Source organism: Syzygium oleosum, unplaced genomic scaffold (assembly GCF_021117445.2).
Source record: "Syzygium oleosum isolate NSW1041296 unplaced genomic scaffold, Sole_v2.1 Sole_v2.25, whole genome shotgun sequence".
Taxonomy (NCBI): Eukaryota; Viridiplantae; Streptophyta; class Magnoliopsida; order Myrtales; family Myrtaceae; genus Syzygium; species Syzygium oleosum.
The window spans coordinates 3,035,258-3,047,972 of record NW_026607509.1 but is presented as its reverse complement, the minus strand read 5'-3'; the positions used below and the strand labels follow the sequence as shown (position 1 = coordinate 3,047,972).

At 45.2% G+C, this 12,715-nt stretch overlaps 1 protein-coding gene across 4 annotated transcripts; it reads left to right on the top strand.

The window, feature by feature from the left end:
* The first annotated feature begins 2,508 nt into the window (after window positions 1–2,508).
* On the top strand, window positions 2,509–6,476 carry LOC115671660 (putative pentatricopeptide repeat-containing protein At5g37570). 4 transcript variants are annotated; one of them, XM_056303034.1, is made up of 4 exons: window positions 2,509–4,338; window positions 4,710–5,184; window positions 5,843–5,965; window positions 6,259–6,476. In XM_056303034.1, the coding sequence occupies exon 1, from the start codon at window positions 2,625–2,627 to the stop codon at window positions 4,284–4,286; it is 1,662 nt and encodes a 553-aa protein (XP_056159009.1). In that variant the 5' UTR covers window positions 2,509–2,624; the 3' UTR covers window positions 4,287–4,338; window positions 4,710–5,184; window positions 5,843–5,965; window positions 6,259–6,476. The 4 variants fall into 4 exon arrangements, with proteins under 4 accessions (XP_056159009.1, XP_056159007.1, XP_056159008.1 ...); XM_056303032.1 differs by having other exon boundaries at window positions 2,509–4,413; XM_056303033.1 differs by having other exon boundaries at window positions 2,509–5,134.
* The last annotated feature ends 6,239 nt before the right edge of the window (window positions 6,477–12,715 follow it).

Genomic DNA, 12,715 nt, shown 5'->3' with positions numbered 1-12,715 from the left:
TTTCCACTTTTTTTTTTGTTGTCTTCCTCCTTACTCTGGCCGGTCGCCGGTCCGGCGACCGCCGAGGCCGAGGCCGGCGAGGGCGAGCCTCGCCTTGGTCGGGCGAGGCTCGAGCCCTCGCCGGAGGCCGCGGCGAGGGCGAGCCTCGCCATGGTCGGGCGAGGCCGACGCTCGACCTCGCCAGATCCGGCGAGGTCGGGCCTCGCCCGACCAAGGCAAGGCTCGAGCCCTCGCCGCGGCGAGCCTCGCCATGGTCGGGCGAGGCCCGACCTCGCCGCGGCCTCCGGCGAGGGCTCGAGCCTTGCCTTGGTCGGGCGAGGCTCGCCCTCGCCGCGGCCTCCGGCGAGGTCGGGCCTCGCCATGGTCGGGCGAGGCTCGCCCTCGCCGCGCCTCCGGCGAGGGCTCGAGCCTCGCCATGGTCGGGCGAGGCCCGACCTCGCCGGCGGCTGGGCGAGGCTCGACCTTGCCAGATCCGGCGAGGTCGAGCTCGCCGGCCACTGGCCTCTGGCCGGTCGCCGGACCGGCGACCGGCCAGATGAAGAAGAAACCAAAAAAAAAGTGAAAAAAAAAAAAAAAGGAAAAAATAAAAATTCAAAAAATATGAAAATATTATTTAATTTGTCCACGTCGGGCACGTCGCGCCGGTGATCGGCCCGGCCGGCGCCCACGTCGGAAATTCCGGTCAAAATTGACCTGGAATGACTAAATTGGCACAAAAATAAAAGGTTTAGGACTGAATTGGCACCAATTTAAAAGGTTTAGGACTTAATTGGCACCAAAAAAAGGTTTAGGACTAAATTGGCACCAATGCAAAAGGTTTAGGACTGAATTGGCACCAAAAAAAGGTTTAGGACTAAATTGGCACTAATGCAAAAGGTTTAGGACTTTTTTGGCACTTTTCCCAGCCTATCCACAAATTCCTCGCAGACGTATGGACACATCATCAAGTTTGGATACTAATGGCTAATCATTAATGGCTAATTGAGCAACCAAATCTCATAATGCAAGTCTTAGAGATCCTAGTTCTTTATCACATTCTTTTTAGCTTCATCCATGAATGCGTACATCTCGTGAAATTGTATAATGGATCCAAAAAAGAGGAAAGGAAAAAACAGTGAAAAGATTATGTGTTCATCAATAGAGTGGCCAAAACTCTTGGAAAATTTAAATCGTGTAATTGATGCCAGGGATGGCAACTGAACTAGTTTCCGACGATTAAATATACACAAAAGCTCGAAATGTATATGATTACTAATTTGTATTCACCTTGAGAATATTGCTATATCAAAAACAAATAGTATACCGATCTAATATATGTGTCTACCTTTTTTTTTTTTGTCTTTCAGTGAGATTATTGTTAATGGAAAAAAAAAATTATGGATACATTCAGTGTTGGATGAATGATTTGTGTGTTTAAAGTTAATTTCATGTCTCCAACGTCCAACGATTTCGCATAGTTTACATTGATAAAGAACCTAATAAAAACACTTTCAATGTAGTCCTTGAACTTGAATTGATGGAAGGATTACATTGAACATTTTCATATAGTTTATGGGGAAAAAATCACCAAAAACCCCAAACTTTATCATTTGTGACACATTTACCCCGAACTTTTTTTTTGTGCCAAGAAAAACCCCAAACTATGCAACTTGTGACACATTTACCCCAATATACTGTAACCTAGGGCATTTTAGTCTTTTTCCCCTTTTCTATTTTTTTTTTTCTGTTTTTTTTCTTTTTTCCGGCGGGGGCTGAGGTTGCCGGCGAGGTCTCCGGCGATCTCGCCGGCGAGGGCGAGGGACACTCGCCCCGCCCGGTGCGAGGGCCGCCTCGCCGGCGTTAAGCGAGCGGCCCTCGCCTCGCCGAGTCGGGCGAGGGACCCTCGCCCGCCCGGCGAGCGAGGCGCCACTCGCCTCGCCCGGCGTCGGGCGAGGGACCCTCGCCACACCCGAGCGAGGCAATGGGCGCCCTCGCACAGGCGAAGATGGGTTGTTGCCGGCGTCGGGCGAGGGCTTCCACTCGCCCGCCCGGCGAGTCGCCCTCGCCCTCGCTGAGGCGGGGCGAGGGTTTGCAGGCCAGCCACTCGCTGGGCGGGGCGAGGGAAGCCCTCGCCCGACGCCGGCGAGGGCAGCCCACTCCCCGCCCAGGCGAGGGCGAGGGTCCCTCGCCCTCGCCGGCGAGGGTAGCCCCTGCCGGAAAAAAGAAAAAAAAAGCAGAAAAAAAATAGAAAAAGGGAAAAAGACTAAAATGCCCTATGCTATAGTATATTGGGGTAAATGTGTCACAAGTTGCATAGTTTGGGGTTTTTCATGACACAAAAAAAAGTTCGGGGTAAATGTATCACAAGTGATAAAGTTTGGGGTTTTTGGTAGTTTTTTCCCTAGTTTATGGACTAAATTGAACATGTACCAAAAGTTTATAAATGACATTGACTATTTTGAATATTGGGTCAAAATTTATGGACTATTTATGTCATTTTCCCAAAAGAAAATCGAGGACCGGTGTCATTTAGTTTTATCCCGCATTTGCCTCGCACATCATATGCGGGAAAAAGGCTAAAAACGTCCCCGAGAAATGGCTTAGCCTTTTTAGCAAACTGCACACGCAATGCCTTCTCAATTCTCATGCCTTTCCATCCTTCGCTGACTCGCGCCCCTGCCTCCGACAAGCTGCCGTCCATCGTCACCCTCCTCAAGTCCTGCAAGAACTCCGCCCACATCCACCAGCTGCACGCCCAGATCATCGTCATGGGGCTCGAGCAGGACCAGTTCGTGGCTTCCCACTTCGTCTGCCTCTCCTACTCCCTCTCTTCTCTCGCCTACTGCTCTCGCTTCTTCGGCGGCATCCTCGACCCGAGCCCCGTCCTTTGGAACTCGCTCGTCAAAGGGTACTGCGAGAGAGCCTCCTGGGTCGAGACGCTCTCGGTTTTCGGGCGCATGAGGAGAGCCGGAGCCGTGCCCGACAAGTTCACGTACCCGTCGGTCTTGAAATCTTGTGCCGGCGGGTCGAGGGTGAGAGAAGGGAGGGCGGTTCACGGGGGTGTCGTGAAGAGTGGTCTCGACGGGGATGTGTTCGTGGGCACGAGTTTGGTTGATTTGTACGGCAAGTGTGGCGAGATAGTGTGCGCGCGGAAGGTGTTTGATGCAATGCCCCAGCGAAGTGTGGTTTCTTGGACGGCTATGGTGGTCGGTTACATCGGTGCTGGGGATTTGGTTGAGGCGAGGAGACTTTTTCGGGAAATGCCGCTGAGAAATGTGAAGTCTTGGAATGCGATGATCACTGGGCTTGCCAGAGTGGGTGATCTGAGGAGTGCTAGGGAACTTTTCGAGGAAATGCCTGAGAGGAACGTGGTTACTTTCACTGCAATGATTGACGGGTATGCAAAGGCTGGGGATATGGTGTCGGCAAGGGCTTTGTTTGAGCAAGCGCCTGTGAGGGATATGTTCGCTTGGTCGTCAATGATATCGGGATATGCACAAAATGGTCTACCAAATGAAGCTGTGAAGGTTTTTGTTGAGATGGTGTCAAAGAATATCAAGCCTGATGAGTTCACGTTGGTTGGCCTGATGTCGGCTTGTTCCCAAGTGGGTTGTGGGAAGTTAGCCAAGTGGGTCGATTCTTATTTAAGCGAGAGTTCAATTGCTCTCGAGACAGCTCATGTTGTTGCAGCTCTAATAGACATGAATGCAAAATGTGGGAACATTGAGAGAGCTACAGAATTGTTCGAAACATTGCCTAAACGAGACATCATTTCCTACTGTTCCATGATACAGGGGCTATCGATGCATGGATGCGGGGTATTGGCAGTGAACCTCTTCACTAGGATGCTCCAGGAAGATATTAATCCTGATGAGGTGGCCTTCACGGTTATTTTAACTGCTTGTAGCCGTGCTGCACTGGTAGATGAGGGTTTGCAATTCTTTGAGATGATGAAAAATGAGTACTCCATAGTCCCCTCCCCTGATCATTTTGCAATCATGGTCGACCTCCTTAGTCGGTCAGGACGGCTAAATGCAGCTTACGAGCTATTGAACACAATGCCCATGGAGCCCAATGCTTGCGCATGGGGTGCACTTCTCGGGGCCAGTAAGTTGCATGGTGACCTTGAGTTAGGGGAGGTGGTTGCTCGGAGACTTTTTGAGCTTGAGCCCCAAAATGGTGGAAACTATGTGCTTCTCTCCAACATATACGCCGCTGCGGATCGGTGGGTGGATGTTTCTCTTCTCCGGAATCAAATGAAGGAGAGGGGAGTTAGAAAAGTCCCTGGCTGCAGCTGGATTTCTTAGTAACCAATTTCACCATTACATCACTTAAGCATGTCATGCCTTCTAAAATTTGGTGCATGGCATTTCGGATTTGAGAAGAATTACACAGTGGAGTTAGGGTCTAGGTGTTCAACTCATATTGGAGAAAGTGAGCTTAGATGCATTAGTTCAGTATTCTTCGCAATCTGATGTCTAAAACCACTTCGGTTTGCAGGGAAGTGAAAGTCATACAGTTGGGAAACTACTAATGTTTACTTGATTGTTTTGAAACCTGTCTCTGTTCAAAACACTTTTGAGTTCATCTCAGTAGCAACTCTCATTTTTTTTTAACTGTTGAGTGTTCGCCACTACCGTGTTCTTGAATTTTGCTTCAAGAGAAAGTTGAGGAAACTCTAAATATATTTATTTTTATCACATTTTCTTGCTCACTGTTGGTACTTTTAGATTTGCCAGATCTAAATCAAGCCAAGTACATGCTGAGTAATCGAGCAATGGATTTTTTTGATCCCTGCTAAAATTGGAAAATGTGGGTCTTCCCTGGTTACGCCGTACTTGTCATCCATAGTCCACAACGACAGACTCAAGAGAGCCAATTTAACTGGAAAAGGGGCGGGTTTGGCCACTCTGATGCCCACGGAGAGTCTATTGAGCTCATGATACCCATCATTGGCACAAAGGATTGTTGAGTCCTGTAAGTACTCACCTTCTCGAAGTAGCAAAGGGAAAACCAGTTTCAGTGGGGTAGCTGGCTGCTATTCTTTGGGAAATGAATGAGATACCATCGCCAAGAGTGAAGGAGGAATCAGAAGAAAGAAGGTTGAAGAAGGAGGGAAGCGGGAGAGAGAGGATTGTCAGCTCTGTGCAATAAGGTTTTTACCCTCCACATTCATCCGATCCATCTCACAGTCCTTTTTCAGAAGTGAATTAGAAATTGTCACGTGGATATATTATTTTGCTAACAAAGAGATGTAGTAGGAAACTTTGTTCTTGATCTTTGTTGTTTGCTGCCGTCTGGCTTTTCTTTGAACAAGAGTCTCTTATAATATAGACGTATAGCATTTATTGCTAAAGTTGAGATCAAATTGCTCGTTTTCATTGATTACTACACCTCATCTTTAATCAATGTATGTCAAAAGGTACTGTAGCAGCTAGGTCAGGATTCCTTTTGCTAGCCTCACGATAATTTCATTACCCTCACATGCAAGACCATGTCCCTCATTACAAGCTTGACACAGATATATTTGATTTATGGTTACTTTGATTTATCACGAAACCCTAGTCTCACTAGTTCAACTTATTGATTTATGCATATTTACATGCAAGACGAGGTCTCGAAGTTATGTTGTCTGTTATCTATTTGTCTGTCAATATTTAAAATGCATTTGTCAGTCTATTTTTGGCATGTATTGTGGTATTACATTTGCTCAGATGTGTTGTACATTAACATGTTGGTGGAAAGGAGAAATTAAGTGAGGAGTCTCCTATTCCAGTGCACGTATTAGTTATTGATTCACCATTTCTGGCACAGTCAATTCAGCTGAACTTCAATTTCAACTAATGCATTTTCCAATATTTAGGGGATGGATCGATCTGGAAGAGGCAGTCACAGGAGAATATTACCATCCTTTTCCCAAAGGCTTAGGGTGACAGAGCAAAATGGTGGCGCTCTTGGTTCTATTAGCAACAGCAGTTTAATGGAGGTAAATCCATTTAGGACTATCTCCATCCTTACAAAAAAAAAAAAGATCACTTTCCTTTCTTTCGGCTCCTCCAAGCAAGATTAATTAATTTACCCCTGAGAGACATGGCATCTTCTCGATTAAGTTCTCTTGATATATTTAGTTGATTGATAACCTGTCAGATTCTTTCTGATATCTTTATATCTTTTAGTCATTCAGAATAAGCAATTTAACTTTTAATTTCCCGTACTTAAATTAGCTCCATTACATATTTGATTATGAGTTTGATAGATGTCACGTCTGAATACTTTTAGGTAAAGATCTCTTCTTCGAAAGTGCTGACAGAAAACAAATCTCGAGCCCAGACACCTCGTGGTCAGATTGTAGGAGTAAAGACTCGTTTTAAGGATGTCAGCTATGCTTTGACCACATCAAAGAGCAGCTGAAGATTATATGTTTCAAGTGGGCCCATGAAGATTGGCAGTCATCAACATGTCCATTGTGTCAGCTTTGCATGCTGAACTTCAGGGGGCTCTTTCAACCAAAAAAAAAATCATTTGATTGACTAATGAACTTATCCAGGAACAACGCTCAGAACAGAGTGGAATAAATTATCCGATGAACTTGAGAGTGAGAGGAGAGCAAGAGAGATAATTGATCAAGTTTGTGATGAATTAACTGGCAACATGGGGGAAGAGAAAGATGAGGAGAGAAGAGAATCTCCGAAAATTCGTGAAGAAATGGAGAAGGAAATGGAGATGATGCAATTAGCTGATGTATACGAGAAGATAGGGTCCAGATGAAACATTCGGAGGCTAGATATCGGCTTGAGGATAAAAATGCTTGTCATTGAGGAATCAACTTTAAGCTTGTGTAGGGACAAAAAAATCGAAAGAGCAAAGTTGACCTCCTTCATGCCAACAGAGAAGATATCACAGACTACTTGAGCAGAAGTTAGTCGCGATGCTCGTTACATTGAAGAGAAGGAGGATGACAGAGGAGAATTGAAGATGGGATCGAATGCAAAGAGAACTCTGCTGAAATATGGAATGGGCAATGATGTCTTCTTTGCTTAATGATGGAGTGTTTGGGGGTCTTCTAGTATTCGACTAAATTGCCTCTTTTGAGTGTTACAGAACTTTTTCCATGCATGACGGGTAAATGAAGGAGCATGTAGATATGTCTCCATATGATTGTGAGAGAATGCATTAGAAATGGACAGGGATACAGTACGAGTGTAGTTTACAAAATTCATGATTTGTGCGATCTGTTTCTTTTAACTCCTTTCTTGCATATCAAGTTATCTACTATTTTTTTTTTTTATCAATCAAGTCATTTCATCAATCTTTGATATCGACATCTTCAAATTGCTAATGGCTGACGAAGTGTATATGGACATGTCATGCCAAATAAGCTCCATCAGTGGCCGGGGGGGTCTGGTGACCCTGTCGTGCTCGAGCAAGGGCCATTGAATCATCTTGTCAGGCTCGGGGGTGCAGGGTCTAGGAGGTGCTTCGGGAGTCGCACATGGATCGAAGGCGCTGAGATCAAAGTAGAAGTAGTCCACATTGCACATTGATAGATATGAGCAGCCCTAGAACACTAATTTGGGAGATTCATTATACTTGATAATGTCTAAGGAGTGCTATGAAGGTAACTTACATAACGATAGGAAAGAAAAGGAAAAGCTTTCAAAATATCAATTGCACGCCTTAAAAAGCAAATCAAAATAATTAGAAATTGAAAATTTTTTTAGATGTTAAAAGATGAAAAAATAGTACCAAAAAAGTCTTAAACTTATTGTACGACGGTCAATTTAGTCATAAACATTTCAATTGTGCTAATTTAATCCTAAGCCTTTTGACGATTTGTCAATATAGTCCTTTCAGTCAATTATGGCCGGAAAATCATTGACGTGGACATTGGCTGTCCTACGTAGCAAGGAAGGACGGCCGACGTTGATGATAATTTTTGCAATTTTTTTTAAATTCTTTTCTTTTCTTTCTTTTTCTCCCGTTTGACGATAATTTTTGCAATTTTTTTAAATTCTTTTCTTTTCTTTCTTTTTCTCCCGTTTCTTTTCCTTTTTCTGGCTGACCATAGGTGAGGGGTGCGCTCACCAGCCATAGGTGAGCTTGGGCGAGGGCCGCAACGCTCTCACCCAAATCTACGAGGTTGATAATTGCCTAGGTGTCATGTAAACTCGCTACGACTCCTAGGCGACCATCACGCTTACCGGCTCTGGCTAGGGCGAGTGTCGACGAGGGCTACTCTCCACTGGGCGATCGTGGCCCTAGTCGGCCACCCATTGCCTAGGCTTGCCTGTGGTAGGCAAGGGTGACCCTCACCTGCAATTGGCGAGTGCGGCCGCCGTTGGCCACAGGGAAAAAGGAAAAGAAAGGAGAGAAGAAGAAAATTTAAAAAAATTTAAAAAATTGTCCAATCGATGCCGATCTTCCGCGGGCCATGTTAGGACAGACGGAGTCTACATCAGCAATTTTCAGTCAAAATTAGTCGGAATGACTATATTGGTAAATCGTCAAAATATATAAAACTAAATTGATAAAATTGAAAAGTTTAAAACTGAATTGGTCGTCATATAATAGGTTTAAAACTTTTTTGGTAATTCTTCCCTTAACAATACTAGAGCACACTTTGTTTGACAAATAAAGATGAGCCTAACCGAAGGTGGGCACCGACTCTATTCTATAAAATTATAATCACCCCAAAGGAGTTGGTTCAATGCATAGAAATAATGGAGCCCGTTAAAGAGGTAGAGATGGGGGGATCCATTTCCACTGAGGAAGAGGAAGATGCCTTGACAATCTGACATGTGACCTTACAACAGGAGCATCAACAAAACAAAGTAAAGATCGACCATAAGTATAGGTTGATTAATAGAACATGTAGGGCTTTAACAAGGAAGGAGTAAACGGTACGTTAAACATCACATGTGATCAGATATTGACTGTGGATAAAGTCGAAAGTCGATGTCAATTGAGTTGAGAAGAATTAACACCATCTCACGAGATTTGTCTGAAATCAAATCGATTGCCAGGATAAATAATAAATATAGCAAAAACAATTATTGCAATCGAACTTCCGAGGGAGAACAGTTATTCAGAGGTATCGACAGACATTTATAATCAAGAAGCTATTTTTTATGAGTCAAGTACTTATTGCGATCAAGCTCCGTAGGCGGGAACGCTTATAACCATAAAAAATGAAGTCGAAATTTGATTTCAATGGGCAAGAACGATTAATGGGAGAGCTGTCGCGACCTCCCCGAACCGGCCCCGGCCGCCTAAGGGATTAGGCTAATGGATTACTAAGTTAAACCTAGCTCGAGCTCTCCCAAGCTCATACCAATTCGCGACTTAGGTTCAAATCATTAACATGCAAATCAATTTTATCTAGGAGTCGCCACTAATCAGTTTTCGGTGGGTCGATTAGACACCCTAGTAAAGCATGGGAGAAATGCTGTACTTTTACGAACTAGAGATTCAATGAGTACGGGGACTTGATTACACTAATTGACTAATTAGTGCCCTTTCGGTACCTAATCTTGTTCAATTCACCACCTAACGTGTTTACACTAATCGGGAGTCTAAAAAATTCATTCCTAACCAAGCTAAGGGAGGCAACAATCACTACATGAACCTAACATGCATAATCAATCACATGCAAGGTTAAATTAAACGCACAATTCAAGTGTGTGAACCAAGCAACGTGCGGTCGAATATGGCACTAATATCACACAATAGGCCCAAAAAAAAAACCAATTCCAAAGTCCAAATATATTTTCTGGTTTTTCGAAATGTTTTTAAATTTTTTTGAATTTTTTGAAATTTTTTTAAAATTTAATTAAATTTTTTTAATAAAATTTTTCGATTTTTTTTAAAAAATAAAATAACATAACCGGGTCGGATCTCCACATCCGACCCGGATAAAAAAAAATTTAAAGTTTTTTTAAAATTAAATATTGAAATAATAAAATAATATTTAAAATAATATAAAAACGGATCTGGGTCGGATCTCCACATCCGACCCGGACCGGGACTGACCCGGGCGCGCTGGCCCGGGTCCACGATCGGACCGGGTTCATTTGTTGAGCCCGGTTCGACAAATTTAAAAGAAAGAAAAAGGGCCCAGCCCGAATTTTTTATTTAGAAAAATAATAAAGGCCCAAAGCCCACTGGAAATAAAAAGACAAAACAAGGCAATTTAGCCCAAATCCCAATTTCGGCCCACCCGCGAAAGGCCCAAGACCTAATGAAACCCACTCTAATTCTGAAATAAAAAAAGGCCCAAAACCTAATAAAAACCTAATAAACCTAAAACCAAGCCCAACACCAAAACCCTACCCGGTTAGACCCGTGCGCCCGACCCGGGGTTCGGCCACCGACCCGACTCACGGCCGCCAATCTGATTCGCGGTCACTGCCTCGACGAGGGGCGGCCACCGCGACGATCGGCGACCGGAGATTCTCTACCCGTGGCCACTGCCCCGACGAGGGGCGGCCACCGCGTCACATCGGCGTCTTCGCCGCGAAGACCGGCGATCGACCGGGACTGCCCAGACCCCGACGAGGGGATGGCCGACTGCGGACCAGCCAAACCCCGACGAGGGACAGGCTGACCAGCTCCGCACGCGGTCACGCCCGAACCGCCGCTCGGACCGCGAGACTCCTCCGCCACCTAAGCCACCAGTTGACGACTGGGCCGAACTGACCAAGCCCCGACGAGGGACCGGACAACCATGCACCGGCCAAGGCCCGGCGAGGCTCTGCTCGCGCCCAACAGACGTTCCTCGTTCGTCGGTAAAAACAGCAACGACTCGACCGACCGAAAACCAACGGGCTGAGCCTCTACCACACGCCCGGCGACGCACCCGAGACATCACAAGTGAAGAGAGGGACACCCAGGCTCCGGAATGCATCACGCACAAACGAAAAGAAAGGAATCTCATTCAAGCATAACATCGAACGGTTGGAGCGCGCAACGAAAACGGGAGATTTTAGGTTCGATTAGGGCTCAAACGTGTCCGGGATTCACACAGAAAGACGCATCAACAGGCAGGATCAAGCACGTGGTATCACGGGCCGGAACTCGCACGAGCCGGACGACCGCAAGCTCCGGCCAGTGAACTTGAAAAACAGGGGACACCGACCAGCAGACCAAAAATAGGGGAAGGAGGGGCGGCCTTTGTGGCGCTCCCTATCCGACTCAGGGGCGGCGAGCGGGGACGACTATAGATCGGACTTTGTCCGGTCGTCTCGCACGTCTCCGAGCCGAAATCCTCGGGTCTCTCTCTCGCTCTGTGGAACTCTCTCTCTCTCCGATTTCTGTTCTCCCCCGACCCCCTTTCTGACGTGCACTCCCTGAGAGAAAGCAGATGGCCTTCCCCTCTTTTGTCTCTTCTCTCTTTTGTTTTTTTCTTCTTTACTTTCTTTTTTTTAAATTAATTAATTAACTAATTTTTTTAATTTAATTTTTGAAAATAAACATGGAAAATATGTTCTAATAGGCCCTATAAATGCAAATGCACATATTGTCTACATGCCATGCAATTTAAAGAAAATATTTTTGGTTTAGGGGTTAAAAAATTAAACCCTAATTTTTTTGCGATAAAACCATAAATGAATAGGCAAAAATTTAGGTGTCAACAGCTGCCCCTCTTTGAAGGGGAGCTCGAAGAGGTTCCCTTCAAAGACAAAAGACACCTAAATTTGTCAGCGGAAGGCAAGCGAAAGTTGGCTTTACGCAAGAGAAAATAAAATAAAATAAAATAAAATAAAACAAAATAAGATGAGAATAAAATAAGTAAAATAAAATAAGATGAATAAAGTGTGGTTTAAAGTTGGACCACAAACTTTTGGAAATTGTGATTTAAGGTGGGACCACAAACCTTCGAAGCGTGGTTTAAGGTTGGACCACAAACCTTTGAAGCGTACCTGGGTTTACATACCTGTAAGTTGGATCGGATTGCTCAGAGGCTTTTTGCCAGCGAGGCTTGAAAAGATTCAGTGAATGAGCACTCGGGGTTCCTCACCCGAGGATTTGATGGATTGTCTGATGGGTCCTCGCTAGCAGGGCTTGAATAGACTCAAAGAATGAGCACCTAGGGTTCCTTACCCGAGGATTTGATAGATTGTGCCTAAGTTTTTCACGAAGGACTTGACGTGCCTAAATTTCTCACAAAGGGTTTGACATAAGGAGCATGGCTTAGGGACATACCTGTGAAGGCCTCATTTTTTTTCTTCTCTTCTCTTCTTCTCCTTTTTATTTTTGTTTATTTTTAAAGAGGGTAAAAATACTTACCTGATGTTCACAAGAGAAATAAAGAAAACTCCGGGCTGCAAAAGCTCACCATGCAAGGAAGAAGACTTTGGGCTGCGAAAGCTCGCCAGATCGATTGGGTGTTCCGGGCTATAAAAGCTCACCGTGCAAAGAAAAAGACTCTGGGCTGCGAAAGCTTGCCAGGTCGAAGGGGTGCTCCGGGCTGCAAAAGCTCACCGTACAAAGAAAAAGACTCTGGGCTGTGAAAGCTCGCCAGATCGATTGGGTGCTCCGGGCTGCGAAAGCTCATAGTGCAAAGAAAAAGACTCTGGGCTGCGAAAGCTCTCCAGGTCGAAGGGGTGCTCCGGGCTGCAAAAGCTCACCGTGCAAAGAAAAAGACTCTAGGCTGCAAAAGCTCGCCAGGTTGAAGGGGTGCTCCGGGCTGCAAAAGCTCACCGTGCCAAGAAAAAGACTCTGGATTGACATTTAGGGA

What these genes read in the sequence shown, in the direction of transcription:
- LOC115671660 (XM_056303034.1), top strand. Translation starts at nt 2,625, where the DNA reads ATGCCTTTCCATCCTTCGCTGACTCGCGCCCCTGCCTCCGACAAGCTG.